At 38.2% G+C, this 21424-nt stretch overlaps 1 protein-coding gene across 50 annotated transcripts in view; it reads right to left on the bottom strand.

The window, feature by feature from the left end:
- The window catches only part of ANK2 (ankyrin 2), a 581571-nt gene that overhangs the window by 129826 nt on the left and 430321 nt on the right, over nt 1-21424 (bottom strand). For 44 of the 50 annotated variants that reach the window (XM_043512995.1, XM_043512994.1, XM_043512996.1 and 41 more), the window contains 6 exons: nt 20402-20500; nt 18880-18978; nt 6437-6535; nt 5460-5657; nt 2696-2794; nt 2443-2541 (listed from right to left, as the gene is read on the bottom strand). In XM_043512995.1, coding sequence (XP_043368930.1) covers nt 2443-2541; nt 2696-2794; nt 5460-5657; nt 6437-6535; nt 18880-18978; nt 20402-20500 — 693 coding nt within the window. The remainder of the gene's footprint in view (nt 1-2442; nt 2542-2695; nt 2795-5459; nt 5658-6436; nt 6536-18879; nt 18979-20401; nt 20501-21424) is intronic. The other 6 variants (XM_043513035.1, XM_043513038.1, XM_043513040.1 and 3 more) reach the window with 1 other exon arrangement.

Below are 21424 nucleotides of genomic sequence, written 5' to 3'. Positions count from 1 at the left end.
CCTCCTGATCACAGGTATTCCCTGGTTTTCTACATAATGGTGCTTTAGCTTGTACTTCAAAATAGCCAGGGGATAAGAACATACTGAGCCTAGGATTCTCAAGGGATTGCTGAGCACCTGAGCTTCAACATGGAAGGAGGCATTTTTCCAGAAGGTCTCCTCCTATGCATTGTGTGGAGCTGACAGCTTTAGAGGGCATTGTAAAGGAAATATATCAATCCCTGGATAGTGTTCTAAAAACTGTGGTCCCTGGCACTGGGTGTGCAATGAATGCTAGCTAGTCCCTCTCAATCTTTTTATAGCCCACCCAATTTGAGAGGGATACATGAATTTCAGGAAGTCCAAGTGTTTTAGAGTATAAGGAGCTGGGTAAGAAAGTGAATATGAAAAGCTCTGGATGTTCCCTTTCTTCCCCTATGTTTGCAAAGCAACTTTAGAAATTAATAAATAATCCCTGCTGTTGGAGATGTTGGCTTAATCTTGCATTGTACCATCTTCTTTATGGACAGTACTGTAAAATATACCAAGAGAGTCTCTATGTGGCTAGTCTGGGACATACCAGATATTGGCATAGTGCAGCACCTATTATGTCTTCTCTGTTATGACAGCACAGCAGGATAAATCGCGGTCTAACATTTTTCGTCCTACATACACATGAACTCTTGCTGATGATAGAGTATCATTTGATTTGCCACCTACTTGTATAATCCTGTATAAAGAGAAGAGCCTCATCTTTTTATCATGGATGGACCATACCTACCAGCTGAAGGCTCTTATTGTTGACACTGTCAGATTAACCTGTAATTACTATAGCACTGGCTTTCTCTCCTCTCACTTAGGAGCTGAATCTATGTATCAAGCCCAGAAAAGGACCAATTTTTGTTTTTGTTTACTGAGATAGCTAAAAAGTAACCCAAATCCACTCACAGTGATGATCGTATATCGTAATTAAACCCTCCTTATTGAGAGTTAATTTATTTATATAAACCCATCAGTTTATATAAATTTTGAAATCTACATAAGGTCAACAGTTATGTTTAGTAAACAGACAATGGGCAAATTCTTGCAGTCCTAATGGGAGTTTTACCTAAGGATTTGATTGCAGGATTTGATCATATAAAAATCTTATCATTTGAAGAATGTACAGTTAAAAAGTTTTAATTCTGTTTGTGAATAAGCCTTTCATTTTGCAAATTATCAGGTTTAGATTTCTATAAAGATCATTCTATACTTGCATTAGTGAAGCAATTTAACTTTTGAAAACAATTAGTGAGATTTCCTAAGTAAAAGCGAAGACACCTGCCAAGCACAAACAATTGTAAAATGTTAAAATTTGTATCCAAATATTTATTAATATCTGTTATCAGTTCTGATCCCTTCTTGACTTAGTTTCTTTCCCAAAATTTCTTGTTAGCTTTTTACAGTTAATAAAGTAGTTATATAAATATTGCTTCCATAGAAAAAGTATAAAAGCAGAGACCATTTGTGTCATGAATAATTTGTCTTATTAAACAAATAAAAAAAGAAATATAGTACAGTATGCATACTTAATGGAACCCCCTGGTAGATGTGTTTACCTTTCTAGTAAAGAAAAGGTGGTGAGTCTAGACTACATCGATTACTAACTAATTTAGCTCAGAACCTCTATTTAGCATTTTAAAATATTATTTACTGGTAAAATTCTGCTTTAAAAAGCAGAACTTGCAAGTAACTATTGTTTGAGTTTGTTATATTAACAAACTCAAACAATAAGTAATACATGTAATATAACCCCCTGGTCTCATTTATTCTTGAATAGCTGGATGTTTGGTACACAAAAACTCATTTCCATGGCAAGACAGGTCCTGCATTTGGTGTTACCTCTCAAAGGTCATATTTTAAGGACTTTAAAAATAAAATTGACGTTCTCTATAATTGTAAATCCATTACTTCTAAATGGGAAATACATCCGTGGTCTGGTAAAGGAACAGTTTTAGTTTAAAACTTCTAGGTTTTAGTTTCAACTGCTAGGTTTAAATTTTTAAAAATTCCCTGCCAGTTTATACGGCGCTGCTCCATTGAAGTCAATGGAACTGTGCCCATTGACACCAGCAAAATTTTTATCCTTTTGGATTTAAACTGCAGTATTCAAAATGGAAACACAAAATCTTCCCTTCAGTGTGCCCCTGATAAACCTGGATAAGGGTCATTTTCAGAGGAAACTATTCAGAGTCCCAGTGCTGCTGAGAAACGCACTAAAACTATTGTACCACAAAAGGGTTAAAGTGCCTGTTATATAGCCCCTTTTATGGGTATTTGAGAAATATATGAGGTTATTTTTCAGAGAAGTTCAGTTAGTAATAAATAACCATTAAAATGTGACCTTTGGCTGGGCTACATGGCAGCTCAGTCCCATGGTGTATGAGCTGATGCAGTGATTATTCTAATCCAAGCCATACTCACAATGTTAGTGACATCTGGAGAGGCTCCATTCTGCAGCAGGAGGAGGACTATATTCAAGTGGCCCATAAATGCAGCCACATGTATTGGTGTGAGGCCAGACTGTGAAACAAAGCAATAGCAGTTTTACTCCTCTGCACAGGGGCTGCCGCGCTTCTTCATTTAAATAAAACATGAATAAGAAGACCCGGAGAGAGGGAGAAGAAGAAAAGGGAGAAGAGAAGGAATTTTTTTTGTAGTTGAAACACTGTTCTACCTCTGTTATAGCCTGGATTGAAGCCCCATATTTCACCAGGAGTTCCATGACTTTGATGCGGTTTTTCTTGCAGGCAATGTGCAGTGGAGTAAAACCATTCTGTGCAAAAAAACAATTCTGTTAGCTAAAAGCATGCAGCTACAGTTCCCACACAGCTCCAGGCTGGCACACTGCAAGCAGTAGTGTTAGAATATCAGATGCCATTGTTCCTCAGTCATAGTAGGCTATGAGATATAGAAAAAAAAAAACAAGTTATCTTAATGGGCTGCTATTTCCTTAATACACAACAGCGTGCAAGACTTTCTGCCCATATATCGGAGAAAAACATATAACTAACAAAACATAGACATTCTCCTTTTGACAGTCAAGAACATACTAGAAAGCAAATATAAAACCATCCATTTGGAAACAGCTTACATATATTGTGGAGCCTGCCTCACATGAAAAAATCATATATTAAAAGATGATGGTGATAAAAACCAACAGATGCTTTCAAAATTATCTGCAGTAATTTAAAAAATATGGGGCAGGATATTTAACTGTTCACCTTTCTCCTAGATCACATCTCATTTTTCTATTCTTCTTTAAAAAAAGACACTCTGACCTATGTGTCTATATCTATGTATGTCCATATTTATGCAGTATATCTACCGTATATTTTATATGCAGTTTCCTACGTCCATTCACTAAGAGGCAGCTTGGACTAACACTTTCTACTGAGCATAGTTCTTACTACCATTAAGAGATCTATTCACTTCCATGGAACTACTCCTCGTAATAGGATCTAGGACCCCAGGTTTAACAAAGCATTTCTGCATATGCTTGAGTACATCCCTATTTGACTTAAGCATATCCTTAACTTCAAGCCTGTGTTTAAGTCTCTTTAAAGTCTAAGGGGCGTAAGCATATGCTTAACATTAAGCAAATGCTTACGGTCTTTGCTGAGTAGTGATGGATGCTGAATTGGGACCTAGGCTGGACAACAAAGCCTTGAAAGATCAGGACCACAGTGTTTACATTTTTAAGTAGACACTTGCTGAAAAATATAAATACATTTTTTTAATGCAAAGCAAGAACTTGTTAGATAATCATTGTTTTTTTCTAATGAAAATGGTCAGAATTGTGAGCGCTCAACTAGAAGTACAGCTGGTTAAACAGTGAGAGAGAGAGAAGGAGAGCAGCTGCTAGAGTGGCATCTTACTCCATGGCTAGCCTCTGTTAAAATAAATGTTACTTATAGCTTGACATTAATATGTTTTACAACACAATAATTAAAACAACTGAGAACATATGTAGGGCTTTATATTTTCAAAGTGCTGCACAAACATTAACTAATTAAATGCTTCAAGAATATCTATCTCAAAATGAATTATTCATAAAGCTTATTCCATCAATTTACTTGCTAGAGACACTGTGTAGAATAGTAAATTAACTAGTCCAGATAGCTTTAAATGTTAGCCTGCAATAGCCAGTTAACACATGTTACCCTGTCAACACAAGCTCTGTCGGTGCTTCTAACAGGCATTGCTCAGATGTCCTAGAGTTGCCCTCTAGTCTGGTTGTTGACAAATTTGAGTTATGAAATTATGTCTCCCTGTTAAATGTACACATTGCCTACAACATCCCAATGGTTATTTCTGTCTTCATCAACACCACCACCTCGGCAAACGGGCATCTCTAACTGTTAGAACTCTATAGTATGTCATTTAACCAGGCTCCAGTCAGTTGCTTTTCTGCTGTTCTTCTTAAAGGACAGGGAAGCTTTATAAATTAAATTAATTATGATGACCAATATTTATTGTAATGAATATTATGGAGGAACAATAGCCACTCCATAGTTAAGGGTAATAGTAGCTTTCTATTATAAGCCCAACAATTAACCCGCCCAACTTCCCCAAAAAGAAATCAATATCCTTCAAATTTCACATACTATATCAAATCACTGGATACATTTTCTGGGAAGCTGTAGTGTTTCAGAAATTTCCACTGTTAATTTTATTGTATTTAGTTCATTTTACTTCATCTTGTTGACCTTGCTGCGGTGAGGTGCCTTTTAGTGGAGGCATTATTAAAATATAAAGTGTTCTTGACAGGCTCTTTGTAAAGTCTTAAAGACCTTAAAAATTCATAAAGTCAAAGATGAATTTTTTTCTTCCTGTTTAGGGGATAATGGTCAGGTCCCTGAGCACAAGGAATTATTTATAATATTTTTATTTCTGCTTCAGAAAAATTAAAAAATGGACATGCTATGATTAATGATATTTGATAAATGGAAGTTCAATAAGTGTAAACGACTAATTTTCTGCCATCTAGCAAAAATGTTGGATAATTTATTTTAAAAAGTCTACCACACCAATCAGCCTTTTATAGTGGTAACAAATACAAACTGCACCACCATGCGGTAAAGTGTGAAAGGCCAAATGGAAAATGCATTAAAACACTGGAACGTGTGATAGTGTCAGCTAGCAATGACTGTGATTCCAAGAACAGTTGCATAGCCTCAGAAATTGAACATGCAAACACTTGCTAGTGAACATAGTGCTTACTACCAGGAGTAGATCCATTGAAGTGGAAGTCCTACATCCAACAGTAACTGCCATTTACAACAGTAAGCACTACATCCTACTGACATGTGACTACTCAAAGACGTAAGCACTATGCTCAGTAGTATTTGCAGGATGGAGCCTTCAGTCAGTTTTATTACACAGTGACACACATCTACAATCTGCAGCAGTGTTGCTTTAGAGGGGTGAGGCAAGTTTACCAGTGCTCGAGCATTGGGATTTGCTCTCTTGTCCAGCAGAAGCTTGGTGACACGATAATGGCCACAGTGTGCAGCAACATGTAGGGCAGTCAGGTAATCCAGTGTGACATCATCAACGGGAGCTTTGTGCTGCAGTAGATGTTTGACACATTCCACGTGGTCACCTTGAGCAGCCATGTGAAGCGGAGAGAGTCCATTCTGTGGCAGCAGAAAATACAAGTGTATCAAACTTCCAGTAAAAATAACTCATGATTATATAGTGCCATTTATTCAGAAGAATCCCAACGTGCTTTACAAAATGTATAGGACTAACTTCATCAAGCACTGAAATGCAGCCACCTGTGGGACACAACACTAACAGTTCACAGCAACATCACAGATTCTAAAAAGGAGTGAAAAAGAATGTCATAAACCCATGGCAAATGCCTGGAAAATGTAGGCAGGCAGAATAAAGTTATCCAAATATGGAATTTAGCTATAGTGCATTGTCTTGAGAAAAGTCTCATGGTATCTTTAATGTCAGGACTGTGCTTCCCTAGGCTATGGCAAACCTATGCTAGGCAATAGGTTCTGTATTCATTCAGAGGGAAGAGCATCTACTTAATCACCAACACATGTACTGTAGAACATGTTATTTTTCCTCAAGGTCCCCAACAACAAATACTGACTAAACCAAACCCTTTTTAGTTTATGAAACCTGAGACCTGATACTCACACATGTAACCTGTCTCCTAAGAGAAAATGGAATGGTTTTGTTCATGTATGCCAATTCTCTTTATGTGGTAGGTTCAGTCCCTACTTTCAAGAGAAAAACCTTACTTTTGGATCACTCTATCCAAAATATTGATTCAGTATAAAGCTTTTCCTGTGGGGTTACTGACATGTCCCTATATCCCTCCTCACACTTCCAGTGTACCTAGTAATTGCTTTGAAGGGTTGTCATGGATATTAATTTGTTCTGTGAATGAGATACTCACCTTGGTCCTTGCAAGTAGTGGGGCACCCCGTTCCAGGAGGAGCTCTACAACCTGATCATGCCCACTTCGTGCGGCACAGTGGAGTGGAGTCAGTCCATCCTTTAAGCAAAAGAAAAGTATTAAGCATATATCCAGACTGTCCATCTTACTGCTCTCTATGGAACAAACATTCAGAAATCTAGCCACAAGTTCCTGATACTGAGTGGGTGCTGAGCACCTGCAAATCTTGCAAACCTCCAGCAAAAGCTGTCCTTTTTATTAATGTCTAGATGAAACTGACTTAATAGAATGAAGCTTTACCCCCAGCTCATGCCTGCATCAGTGAAGAACATTCTGAGATTACACTCTGAGAATGGTGGAAAGGAAACACATTGTGTGTGCAAACCTATTATCAAAGAAGAGATTGTATGCATGCATCTCCTGTCCTCTCTCCCTCCCTGCATGACATTGAAATTGTGCTGCCTCTCCCTGAATACTGTGTGATGGTCGAAGGATGCTCAGCTATCCACGGTGCTTCAATTGCTTTTGATAAAGGGATGAAATAAGAGATGTCCATGCCAGGAAATGTGTTCCAGAAAATTTCTAACAAGCAGGAGGAGAGGAAAGACTTTGAGCGGAGGAGAGAAACCGACAGAGAAAAGACTCTTCTTTCTGAGGCTCAATGACAAGCAAAATCTAATAATCTTTTGCTAAACTTGCACTGTGTCTGAAATTCTCTCTCCATTGCAGAAGAACATCCTGTCCCAAAACACTTGCTCAGGCTGCTCAGTCACTGAACAAAGCAGTGTTAGAGAAAGATGTGTCAATGAAACACTTAGAAAGGAAAGTGCATTCTAAATAATGCTGCTACAGTCTAATCCTTCCCTTAGAGAGAAAGAGATAGCAAATGCAAGAGAGGGAAAAAAATGATGAAAAAGAATAAAATATCAGTGCTGAATGACAGAAGAAAGAAAATCACATAAGATATACAAAGAAACCCAAATATAGAGAATTTTAACCTTAACAGACCGCAGTGCTGTATTACCATACATGCACTCAGAAAAGCACTGAATGCCTGTTCAATACAGATGTGTAATTGAGATGTTTTCTTTGACTTTAAAGTAACAGAAAACGCCATTGTGACACCAATTGACTTGTTTGATATATTTACTTCTGAGGGAATTCTGCACCAAAAAATTAAAAATTCTGCACACAGTATTTTAAAATTCTGCAAATATTATTTGTCAAATAAATGTGGCTCCAGCATGGCAGGCCATTGGCTGCATTGAGGTGGGAGATCACCCTGAAGCCCGCACTTCCCCCAGTATAGGGACTCGGCAGTGAGGCTGCACCCGACCTTGACACGGTGTAAGGGCTGGGCCTGCCCCAGAAACACCTGGGTCCCTGCCCCTCTTTGCCAGGTGCACCAGGTTTGGGTGGGCAGGCAGCCCAGTAGGATCTAAGTGTAGAGGCTCAGTGGGAGATCTGAATGCACACGGGCTTTTTGCGGGGTTCTGGTGCAGGGGCAATGGGACTCTCCAGGGGATCCAGGTGAAGGTGTTTGGGACTCAGCAGAGGGGGTCTGGGTGTGAGGAGATGAGGCTCAGCGGGGGGGATTGGATGTGGGGGGGCTCAGTTGTGGGGTCCAGGTGCTGCAGGAGTGGGGCTTGATAGGGTGGGGTTCCAGGTGAAGCTGGTTGGGGCTCAGTGCGGTGGGGGCTTGGGTGGGGCTTGTCAGTGTCAGGGGGTCTAGGTGTAGGGCTTGTCAGTGTGAGGGTTCAATGGGCCTGCTTAATGGGAGAGCCCCAGATGCTGCTGAGGGGACACCGCACGCCTGGCTCCCACTTCCCCTAGCACCTTTTCTTCTACATCCCATTCCCCACACCCTTCCCTCACTCCCATATTCCTCTCCCACCTCCTTCCTTCCCCACTGCCTCTTCCCCCATCTCCCTTCCCTCATTTCCCTCGCCCCCCTCTTACCCAGCCCCACTGCAGGCACTCACTGTTGCACAGAAAACAGGAAAGTTCCCAGAAGGGGAGCCTGACTGGCACTAGGACCCAGGAGGCAGTGTTCACTTGCAGACTCAGCAGAGCTAAGCCTCCTTCAGCTGGGCAGCGCTGCGCTTACTGAAATGGGGGGGGGGAGGGCCAGTGGCACATAACCCTGTGTATCTCATCTCTGTTGGGGGCAATCCCCCTAAAAACTGCAGCCAACGTCAGCCCCCCCACTCGTACCCCCACATAGCTTCCTTTTGCTTCCCTGCCATTTTCTGCGGGGAAACACAGGAATTCTGTGGGGGGAGGGTGTTTTCTGCGGGCGTGCAGTCCTGCAGAATTCCCCCAGGAATAAATATATGGTAAACCACTGCACCTTATTATTCCAGTTATAACCTGATGGGGGCAGTGGTGGATTCTGGAATATACTTTAAAATTATTTTGTTTCTCCCAGCCCTCAATTTTAAATATCACAGAATACTGAACACTTTTGAAAGAGTGACTTGCAGAGTTCAGCTGGAGTCAGGAGCTGAAATATGTAAGGCAGAATTCTTGCTCTAGTACTCAGCTGCTAGCTTCCAGAGATTTTTCCAGATCCCATGAAATGCTAAGTATACCTCAACTCCCACCAATTAAGGTACTGATCCTGCACCATTAAAGTCAATGGAAGCTTTGCCATTAATTTCAATAGGTGCAGGATCAATTCTTTAAATGGATTTTGTGGGTGTTCAGCATCTCACAAAATTGTATCCTTACAAAGGAATGCAGCATAACTGGGTTAGCTGGGTTTTTATTGTTCTGAAGTTCCAGTGTATACTAAATCAATTTTGCAGCTGCATATACTGAGATATATTCTTATCTCAGTGCCAGAGGGATTTACACACCAAACTCCCATTAGCAGTACTGAAGTGAAAATTTCAGAGAAGCAGCCATGTTAGTCTGTATTCGCAAAAAGAAAAGGAGTACTTGTGGCACCTTAGAGACTAACAAATTTATTAGAGCATAAGCTTTCGTGAGTAAAATGCATCCGATGAAGTAAGCTGTAGCTCACGAAAGCTTATGCTCTAATAAATTTGTTAGTCTCTAAGGTGCCACAAGTACTCCTTTTCTTGAAGTGAAAATACATCCCTGAGGGATTCAGGAGAAAGGTTTTATTTGGTATTGATCTCCCATGTCTGGCTTTTTGTGCTCTATTTTTTAATCAGAATGGGTGGTTCACATTTGTTGCTTGCCTACCAACTTCAATATTGTTCTAGTTTGTAAAATAGCAAAACAAAGGTAATGATTGGTGTGAAGCAAGACAAATCCCCAGAGGGAAGATTCTCCCAGAGGGAGAGCTACTCAAACCAAAGAGATGAATAATTTGTAGATATGTTCACAAAATGATGCTCAATTCCATAGCTAAAAAGGTTTAATTTTAGTGAAAAGAAAAATAGGAACAAATCTGAGCCTTTAGAAAAATCCTTTTTTGTCTTTTATCCAGGATCTAACCTCTTGGGAAAAATAATTACAAATAAAAGATTGGTATCTCTATCTTATCCTGTTACTTATACTGCTCTCAGTACAGTAGTATCTGAGCACCTTCCATATGCATTGAGATTAAGCAATGTAACTAGAATCCATTCCTATGTTGCTTTTTCCTCAATTCTTTCTTCCTCTTGCAGAGGAAAAACTGCATGTGGATTTTTTAAATTGATATTTTATTATTTTAAAATATTAACTATATTTTTATTTATGTTTTGTTGAAAAGTGAGGAGAACTGAACCGGGAAGAGCACACTGCACTAGAGAAACTAGTATATAGTGCAATTAGGACTACCACAGTGCAATTGAACTGTCTTGTTTATTTCAGGAACTTCTAATCAAGAAGTGTATTGTAATTAAAATAGACAATAGTCTATAATATATATGTATGCTCTAGCACCATGTAGCAAGCTATGGTAGTTCCGAACACTCTAAAGTGTAGTGTGGGAATTCACCTGTTATATCTTTCTTAATCATTCTACCACTAGGTGTACCTGGTACATTGGGAAAACACATGAAGGTGCTGCCCAAAATACTAAGCATGTCATTTTGACACACCATGTCTTGGCTGAAACATCATGGCTTTGAAATAAAGCCAGCGGGTTCTCTAGCAGCACAAATGCTCCCATAAAACGGTTAGCAGAAGTGAAGAAATACAATGCATCTGTCTCTATTAAAGGATTGATATTCATCTCATCACCCAATAATGTATGTTATGATGAATTTAAGGCCTATTGTATATATTGTTCTCATGAGAGTAACAGAGTAACGTGCATAAATATTTTAACATCCATGAGCTATTTGTTCTATCAGTCCCATATTCTATTTGTGGATTTTTTGTAACCAAGCAAACAGGGCAGGTTCACTTTCAGAAATGACATCAAGATCGATCACATCAATCTAACAGCCACAAAATTTCAGAACTTCTCCATTCCCTTTTAATTGGCTGTCTAAACTGAAAATGAACTTCAGAGAGCCTCTCTCTCTCTCTCTCTCGCTGATATTGCTGCCCATTATTTAACCTGCAAATGAATTATGGATCATTTGCATTAGCTTTTCACTGCAGGCTCACTATGACAAATTATTCTGTCATTTCATAGTTATTTAAATGCTCTACTCCAACACAACAGCAAGACTGGAAATAAGAAATTGTGACTACAAAGCATTCAAGTAGGGAATCGGAGTGGGGGGGACTGGGAGAAGAGAAGCACCATTTTATTAAAAGAGGTAGAGCATATTTCATCCCATACATATGAAGTATTGATGATATTGTATGAATATTATAGTCCAAATTATCACAGGAGTCTTCTAAATTGCACCTGCAAAACTCTCATTAGCACATGGGTGAACTCATATTTGCATGTTGCATATGGCAGGCACTTACTTATTCATCCACCACAGGTTTTTGGTACTTTCCTTCTCTCTTTTTTATTCAATGTCCATTTTTTGCCTGAAACAAAAGGTTTGCATATGGAAATTTGGGAAAATTTAGAAGATCCCTTTGAAAATTCAGTTCTGTGACTTGAAGGGCACAATCTTGCTAGGTATTGAATGCCTTCAGCTTCTAAGATCTCAGCATTCTAGGAGGCACTCAGCATCTTGCCAATCATACTCCAAATGAGAAAGAAACAGGAAGAATAGATGAACTCCTCCAAACAGAAAGATCAGGCTCTTACTCAGATGTCTACAATAGTAAAAAAAAAGAGAGAAGGAAAACACCAAAAACCTGTGGTGGATGAATAGGCTTATATGGCAACAAAGGGTCATGCTTTCTGCAGCTGTAAGTCAAGTTGGTTCAATGAAGTACACTGATTTACACTAGCTAAAGATCTAACCCAGATTTCTTTTTATAATTGTATATGAAGCATCAGGAACTCTTTATGCATTTTCCTTGCCAGATAAGGGACAGCAATACATCTGAACACAGCAATTTTTAAAAAAAATCATATTATAGGTATTCCAAAACATCTTACCAATTTAAATAATTTTGGAAATCAACAAAAATATTAGCATTTATGAAGATGAATACTAAGCTCAATACTGCAAATTGCTGAGCACTCTTTTTTTTAATTCAATGGGAGTTCAGCACACTCCCCATCTCACAGGATTAGGCCCATTATACAGATTCTGTGCTAAAATACAATCTAACAAACATTAGCAAAAATGTGTTATGCATTTAGAGCATGGAGTCTTAACTGTAGTACATTTGTATAGGCCCTCTTTTATTTATCAGTCAATTTCTTTCAGTATTAAAATTAAGTGCTAATTCAGATTTGTGGAGTAGATAGTAGGAGCAGCTATTTATAAGGCATCAGACACCATATTTTCATGTATTATTAATTCTGCAATAGATTTAACTCAGCATTGTGGAATAAATAATTCAAATTTCTTCTAAATTTACTTTGCACTAAACAGTTCTGTTCTTTGGAAATGGTATTAATATTTTTAATTGTCATTTATTATGCTTTGTGTGGGACATCTTAATTTGCTTAAACTTTATCTTTTCTGGCTGCAAACCAGTTATTTTATTTATTACTGCCAATCTTCATCTCATTAAAAACAATTAATGTAACTTCAGCCTCTAGCTTTAAGCCTTCATTCTCTTGTTGTAATTAAATACACTCTAATGTAATTGACCGTGTATACTCTTCAAAACACAAATCTAAAAGATAAAGAAAAAAATCATATCTAGGTTTGCCCAACCAATATGACACAATATATTATATTTAAATAATTGTAGAATTATATCAAAGTATTATTTATGTTATATGTAGTACTAGTTATGTCAGCCTACATATATTTTTTCTTTTCCTTTTTCAAAAAATTATTTAAATACACTAAGAAGGTCTTTGGATGGAAGGATGGATGGATGGATGGATGGATGGATGGATAAATAAATAAATGCTAGGTATTCATAGTTTGTCACGGTTTTCAAAATGGTAACAGCCACTCAATGAGTTAGTGCTGTTACTGTGTTCTGAGATTATATTGGGAGAATGTGTCATGGTACCATTATTGCAGAAAATCCACCATACTCCTAGTATAGTGGGGAGAAATTGTGCTGAGATCCCATCACAATGGTTTTATGATAGGAAACCCATTATAATCCTGCTACATTGAAATCCCTTTTCTTATCTATCAGGATGCTCTATGCTTATGAAAGGAAATGTTATTAAGAATGATGGAATCTCAATAGGTTCTAAGGAAAGGAACCCAGGAAAGTATGAATGACAGTCTTAAGCTTATTAACTCTAAATTCAAACTATACAAGTTCCTTTCACTATGTTTTCTTTAGTTTGTGGATTCTTCCTTACTCCTCTTCTCCTCACAGTCTCATAGCTCTCTGTGACCAGCCTGTCAATTTTCCCAGCTCCATCTTAGACTCTTTTCCCTTCTACAATCTCCCTCCACTTCAAATGAGTTGCAGCAATTTTCCCCTCTCATTTAAACTGCTCTCAGTCTATTACGGTCGTCACTTCTACCTCCCGCCCCTATATCTAGATATGGAGTCCCATGGTATCATTTGTATTCTCCATTATAACAGGCTTCCAATCCCTGCTATCTTTAAGTTGCAAGTCCCAGAAGCTGTGGTTGCCCTTCTGTTACACAAAGGTGACTCTAAAAAAGTGTTTTCTTGTTTGAAATTACTTCATTTAGACATTTAAGCTAATTAGATTTTTTTAAAAGTTTTTTAAAAGGTCAAAATCAAAATGAACCATTTCAAAAGTATCAAAACAAAATGTTTTGGTGACCTAAATTGAAAACAATTGTTTTTTAGGTTCATGAAAATGTTTAAGATTTTGATTTTCATCACAATTTGGGATATGAAAAAATATTGAACTCTTGAAACTATTCAGTATCGGGCAGCCATTTCCCACTCAGATCCAACCAGTCTTACCAGTCTCTTTACTAACAATACAGTGACATTTCACTGTAGTAAATATATCATTTGCATATCTCCAATGTCACTATTCTTTTATATCAGAGAAATGCATTTTAATAGAAATATCCTTTCTGATATACCAAATATTGCCTCTTTTTTAATGCTAGGATTATTTCCCCTGTAAAGAGTCATTGAGGGAAAGATTACAAAGTCTTTTTATAACAAAATTGGAATTAAGTGTTCCATCTGATTCTTCCCTTACCCTTCCAGATCACATGACCCCCCGTAATCATAAATTTGAATTGCAATGGACTTTTAGACAATCATCATGTGCCCATCAGATCCAAGAATAACCCACCATCTGTCCAATCATTTCTGAAACCAATATACTCATATATCATTAGATCTTTTCATTATATGATATTTTAGAAGTCCTAAGTTTTGTTATGTAAAACTTTGTCATCTAAAATGTTAGATGACAATTTAATGTCATTGCACCCATTATTCATGTAAGGTTTAGAGACAATCCATTCTGCCATGTAATGTTCTAGTCATACAATTTTTATGATATGAAGTTTTATCGTCTAGATAACAGATCTTTAAATAACAGATCTCATGACAAACATCATGATCTAAAGAGAACTGCTTATGACTAATGATATTAATTAACAAAAATATTCCTGTTAGTAAGCTTTGTAAGTAGGCTATATTTTAGATTTTGGAATTATTTGTAAGTGGGGTAAGTATCCAAATCACATTTTTTAAATAATTTATTTTCTAGAGAGGTCTGGAAAATAGTAAGATTCACTATAAAATTCAAAAATGGATTGTTTTTAAATGAATATAACTAAGGATACAATCTGGTCAAGGAGGTTACAGATTCTGTGACTTTAACAGACCTCTGTGACTTCTGCTTCAGCTACAGCCCCGGCCAGTGGGGCTCCAGCTGCCAGCCCACACCGCAGGGCTCCAGCTTCCATGATTTACAGTTCATTACCCAAGTCCTGCCTGTGAATTTTAATACCCCCCACCCCAGTTTAATAACCCCCCAAAATCTTAACCTTAATTATAACTTATACATGTAACCAGCAGATTTACTTGCAAATTCTCAGATGGTTCTAAACTCTAGAATAAATGCTTTATGCTTGGATAGGACACATTATATTAGCCATACATAGGGTGACCAGATGTCCCAATTTTATAGGGACAATCATGATATTTGGGGTTTTGTCTTATATAGGCACCTATTACTCCCCACCCCATCCTGATTTTTCACACTTGCTGTCTGGTCACCCTAGCCATACAAAACTAAGAGGTTTAATCCCTGCTTTAAATAGAAATGCCAGTGCAACTTCAACTATAGAGCTATGATTGCGCACCCATAATTTACTATTTTTTTGAGAACTGGGGTTTGTCCATTTATTTAAGGCAGAAGGTGAAAAAACTCCCAAAAGGATCAATCCTAGAGAACATTTCCAAACATATAAAGCTCTAATGAGATGATTATAATGTGTCTGTTGCGCAGTGTATAGCATTCTTAAGACTCATTTAAAATACTTTAAACTAAACCTTCATTGTCCTGATGTATGCATCATCAAATGCTATATAGTGAATAGGGTTAAAAATAAAAAGAATGACATTAATGAATATTTCCTGGGCCCAAGTGCTGGTTCTAATGTGACAAAGAAATAAAGTATAAAGGTCAGAGCTGTCAGAATACAGAACAAACATCCTAATGTATTTCATTCTGTTGCTTCCCATTTTTACCCTGCATTGCTGGAGAAAGATAAGCTTTCCCCAGGAGAAACAGAAAGGAAAGTATGGTCAGACAAGTGTGTTAGTACCAAGTAGGAGACAGAAGTCTTTCCTTAAAATGCAAAACACATGTATGCATGGCATGCAACAACCTACCTCTTCATTACCCTACACACTCACAGCCACAGCAAAACACAAGGCATGCGGACAAAGTAAAGGAAAAAGAAAAAGACACCAGGACTATATAAAATGCTGGCATGAGGACATCATCACAGCGAGACATCAACAGATAAAATCAAAGCTCTGGAATCTCCCTCACTGTCAAGTGCACACAGCTGCCCTCAACAGTGTGTCTTTTAGCAGAGAGAATGTAGAATATTAAAGCAAGAAGAAGCTGTTGAGTCTGTGCAAATCAGAATGTGCGTACTTTGTGATACTTTGCAGGTTCCATCCTTGTCTCTGACAGCTTTGAGCTAATCTACCACCTGATGAGGGGTGATAAACGTAGACAATGGGTGGTCTCCTAAAATTAGATCTTTTGATACAAACAGTATGTGGTCCTGTTCCTCTACTTTGGTTTAGAACTATGCTTTGTTCTGGCTGGCGGAACTGTACTTTGAGTCCACAAAATATGAGATATAACTCTCAAAAAGATCATAAGTTTCTTTTTACATCTATTTTGGGCCAACTTTTCTAAAACAGATGCCTAAATTTTTAACACAAAATGTCCAGGGATCTGTACCTTTAATGCAAAACTATAATTGCATGGACAAAACGGGCCACCTACGCGCAACTTCCCAACTTGTGCATGTACATGAATATCTTGTGTACGGTGCACAGTTAGCTGTTTGTGCCTTCATTTGCATATTGTACGCAAGTATTTTAGCTACTACTTTTGGAGAATTTGGTCTTTTGTGACTTCGTGCTCACTTCATGAAAGGCAGCATTTTCCCATATAAGGTGTAGTAAAAAACAGAGATGATTGTATTTCTCTTCCCTATAGAATCACAAATCAAATGCTAATCATACAATCATATGATTGATTCACTTAAGGGATCATCTCTACGGCCTTTGTAGCATATGAAGCAATAGAAAGCTGATTTAGTTAATTAATAGCCAAAGTGAAGCAGAAGGGTTGAGTCAATCTCAAGAGCTGTTTACTGTATGCACTACATGCTAAAAAGCAAGAGAGATGATTAGGACTATACAGGTTTTGAAATGTACTGTCACGGCCACTTTCTGACTTTCCAGTGTCACACTATTGATGAGATAGACCCAAATCAAATATCAGTATCCAAACACCCTCTAAGCTTTCAGATGGTGTTGGAAATACAACCTTGGAACTGAATGCAAATATCCCCTATCTCTGCAACAGGTCAAACCAAAAACCCGAATTCAAACACTCTAACTGCTGTCGTTTCAAAACTTAGAGCCATGTATGAACATTGCAGTTTGAACCAGTTTTTAATTGTGGGCATGGCTAAGATTAATAACTAAGTGGATCAAGGCTTAAAAATGAACAGCTCTTTAAGAACAGGTCATTTGTTTCAAGGAGCAACTTGTGTGAGAAAGGAGTGATCAGTTAGCACAAGGAGGCACATCTTCAGAGGTCATTCCAAAAATGCAACTTAAAAAAAAATCCCATCATACACACATAAGCTGGTTCGTATGTATTTTAAATCTCAAATAGGTAACTCCAATCAACGAAGGGGTAGAGTTAAGCCATGGGAGTGGATCAGGAAGGAAATTGTGATTTAGAGTCACATTTACCTCTGGGATTCTTCCATACTCTGTTGGGAAGCAACCTGTTGCTGGTACAGACCAACAATAAATTATTTGCTTCTCCAATGCTGACTCAGCTTTGCTGGTTAGCATTTTGGGAGCTGAGCCAATACTTCAAACCATTCCTCAGCCTTTCCCACCTACCCCTTGCCCACCTGCACAGAAAGAAAAGTGTAGTGGTCCCACAGCGTCTGTTTTCTCCTTCCCCTGGGGAGACACACAATGTGGGTAGACTGCAAAATGGAATAAGGGCTTGTCTTGTGCCCCCAGTCCCTTTTATGGCATCATAACTAAGGGCTGCATACAATCCTAGCCTTAGGGTGAATAACTGTCTATAAACACAGATGTGTTGTTATAGCTATGTCAGTCTCAGGATATTAGAGAGACAAGGTGGATTAGATAATATCTTTTATAGGACCAACTTCTGTTAGTGAGAGAGACAAGCTTTGAGCTTACACAGAGCTCTTCTTCAGGTCTGGTAAATGTACTGAGTGTAAAGTTAAATACAAGGTGGAACAGATTATTTAGCATAAATAGTTAACACTTATTTCAAGGGACCATTCAAGGTGAAGTGGCCTGTTAACATCTCTCCAATCATAGGGGGAAAGGAAGGGAGGGCAGATAGCTGAGGGCAGGGGTTGTTAATGAGTTATAAATTGTTGTAATAATCCATAAATCCAGTGTCTCTGTTCAATCTGTGATTTTTAGTGTACACCTCTATGAATTTAAGCTCCCAGGCTCTTCTTTTGAAAGCACTGTGCAGGTTTCCTTTGAGGATGAGGACTGATAGGTTAGATATAAAGTGACTGCTTTGTGAAAAGTGTTTACCCACGTCTTTTATCATTTTCCTATGTGAGCTCATTCGCGAGGGTAGTGATTGTCTAGTTTCACCCACATAGTTGCTGTTGGGGCATTTAGTACACTGGATGAGGTATACCACACGTTGTAATAGGCATGTGTAGAACCTCGGGATCTTAAAAGGGGTGTTGTGGGAGTGCTGATCGTTGTAGCAGTGGAGATATGTCTGCAGGTTTTGCATCTGTTGTTTTGACAGGGTCTGGTGCACTGAGTTGGTGTGTCCTGGTCTGTGAGGAGCTTGCTTCTGATAAGCTTGGAGAGTTATTTGAAGGCTTGAACCCACTCACCAACAGAAACTGGTCCAATTAAAAAATATGACCTCACCTATCTTGTCTCCCTATAAACACGTAAGATTCTACATGTGGTAAATAGCTGCATGGAATAGTTTTATGGAGTTGCCTTTGAAAATTTGATCCACAGTATCAAAAATTGCTTCAGTGTTATTTGTGAAGGGAGAATGTTCAATGTTTTGGGATTGTGTTCAGCTGAGCATTTTCTCTCCTGTGATATGTAATAGCTGCATCTAAAGTCTCACTTTCAGAAGGGAAGACAGGAAAGAGACAATCTCTGAAGCTGAGTTTTCCTATCTATGAACGTTGACATTCCAAGCCTCCAGCTAAAAAAAAACCAAGAAGTGTAACACAATATTCAGGGATAGAAACACTCACCCTGGTTTTGGCATCGATCTGCCCTCCACGATCCAACAAAAGCTTCACCATGTTTGTGTTTCCCCTTTTGGAAGCCACATGCAGTGGGGTGATTCCATTCTACACCATGAAAAGAACAAACAAAGAGCATGATGGACTTGAAGTGCATAATGGTGATGCCTTTGCATTTGGATCACAAAAAGAGGAACATCAATATAGTATAGAAGATAAACAAGCATGTTTTTGAGCATCAGAGCTAGGTGCACGTCATTTGAGATACAGATCTTTTGGTAAAAAGAAAAGGAGTACTTGTGGCACCTTAGAGACTAACAAATTTATTAGAGCATAAGCTTTCGTGAGCTACAGAAGTGAGCTGTAGTTCACGAAAGCTTATGCTCTAATAAATTTGTTAGTCTCTAAGGTGCCACAAGTACTCCTTTTCTTTTTGCGAATACAGACTAACACGGCTGCTACTCTGAAACAGATCTTTTGGTGTTTTGGTTTTCTTATAGACATGTATCTTGATTTACTCTTAAGTAACAAAGAAGCACATTCGCCAAAACACCAAACATCACAATCACACAGTAAGACAAAACATATATCAGAGCCCAAGTTAGTCAATATTCACAGCACACTTATGTATTTAAATCACTGCAACATACACACAACATACACAGCATGGTGGTTCGGATACAAAGGAAGCTCATTAGCATAACAGAAGTCAGTGTCAAAAACCAGGCCCTAATTAGGCTGGAAGATGGTGTTTAAAATTTCATTTTCAGCAAGGATGCCCTTGCTGGCACATCAGGTGGAAAACTATCAGGGAAAATAAGTGTACATTAGTGAGGATAATAGTGTCAGCATGAACATGAAATCCTTCTGAAAGGCAGGTCCTCATAAAGCAATTCAACAAGGCTCTGGCAATGAAAAATGAAACAAAAAAAATTCCTAATCCAGTGGAGATAGCTATAGCAATGCACACAATCAGTTGTTAAGTGACATAAAATAGTAAAAGGACTGTATTAGCTAGCCCTGTGGTTGCGGTTTTTCATGCAAAGATGGCTTTCAGATAATCAGAACCTCTATTCTGTTTTATATATTCACAACGTATGTTAATATATTGATATTTTCACATATAATAATATTCTGGAAAGGTAAATAAATTTATTCTGGTAAATCTTAAAAACTAAGGAAAAAGGGCAAAGCCAATGAATAATACTTGTTTTTATAGTATGCCTGACTGTGGCAAGGACTCTTAAATGACTTGGCACATGAGAGTGTTTGCATTCTGGTCATCTTCAAAGGGACCTGTTACTTTCTAATTGGAAATAATTATTTGGTTGCTTCTAAGCTCACAGGGAATGTTCTGAGTTCCCTTGAAGCACGCTTTAGACATTTATGCAAAAAGATATCTTTGGGCAAATGCTGAAATTTCCTCAGGACTTTGCTTTCCACTCTGCTTTTGATTAGGAATTTTAAGCAAAGATTCACTCCCACATCCATTGACTATCCCATCTAAGAAGAAGAAAGGATTTGTCCATACCCTGGCTGTGAAGTCCACTGCAGCTCCTCGGTTGAGCAGAAGTGTCGCCACATTGACATTTCCATAGTGTGCAGCTATGTGCAAAGGCGTGAAGCCGCTCTACAAAAGGAAACAGTCCTAGTTAGGGAATGAATTTCTTCATTGTTATATGATCAGTCTCCTCAGAGAGCTTCTGATTTTAACAGCTTTTGGCAAACAAATGTGTTATGTTACTCTAACCTCGCACACCTACAATATAGCATAGGGTCTTGAACAGAGAATGAATGCAGTTTTTCCCTACTGTGGATTACAAAAAGCTCTTTTTTCCCCTCTTTTTTCTTTTTTTTTTTTTCTTGGTCATTTATGTCATTTGCTATTCCTTGTGAATTTATGTTGCTAACGAGAAAGAGCTAGCCTGACACTGTCAGAGAAAACATTCAAACAAGTGGTGTTCTCCTCCTTTCCACAACACTGAAGCAGGGCTTTCTACCTATCATGTTTTGTTGTTGGGCTCTTACTTGCTGATCTTCTCTTAGAGTGGCAAATTTCAGCATGAGAATTCCATTATTTTTTCTTTTGGTTTGGGAAAGCAACAAAATGTTCATATTGTATTGCAAGTATCTTCAAGGTTCATCAAAATACTTCACTTATTAGACAGTAGAGTTTAATGACCACAACAGTCTACATTTATATTAAACCCTGTATCCTGGATCCCAAAGCACTTCCCAAACCGTATACTGACCGACAAACAAAAACAAAAAACCCCACTAAAATGTAGCCACAATGTTGTGGGCTAGAGTGTGACACCTGCTTCTGCCACAGTGGGGTACAGAATGCTGCACAACAGTGTAAGACAAGGCAATTTATTTGAAATACTGATAATGAACAAACTTCTAGCCTTATTAAAAGTTCCATGGAATCTTTAATGTTCATGAGAAGCAGATCAAATCTTGGTGTTTTAAGCTCTCCTCTGAAAGGCCTTAATGTTGCATATATTATGTCCTTACAAAACTGGAAGGAACTGTGAAATTTGTCTGTTTCTGA

Source organism: Dermochelys coriacea, chromosome 4, assembly GCF_009764565.3.
Source record: "Dermochelys coriacea isolate rDerCor1 chromosome 4, rDerCor1.pri.v4, whole genome shotgun sequence".
In the NCBI taxonomy this organism is placed as follows: domain Eukaryota; kingdom Metazoa; phylum Chordata; order Testudines; family Dermochelyidae; genus Dermochelys; species Dermochelys coriacea.
Note: the sequence above shows the minus strand (reverse complement) of the source record. Positions and strands in the feature narration are given on the sequence as shown.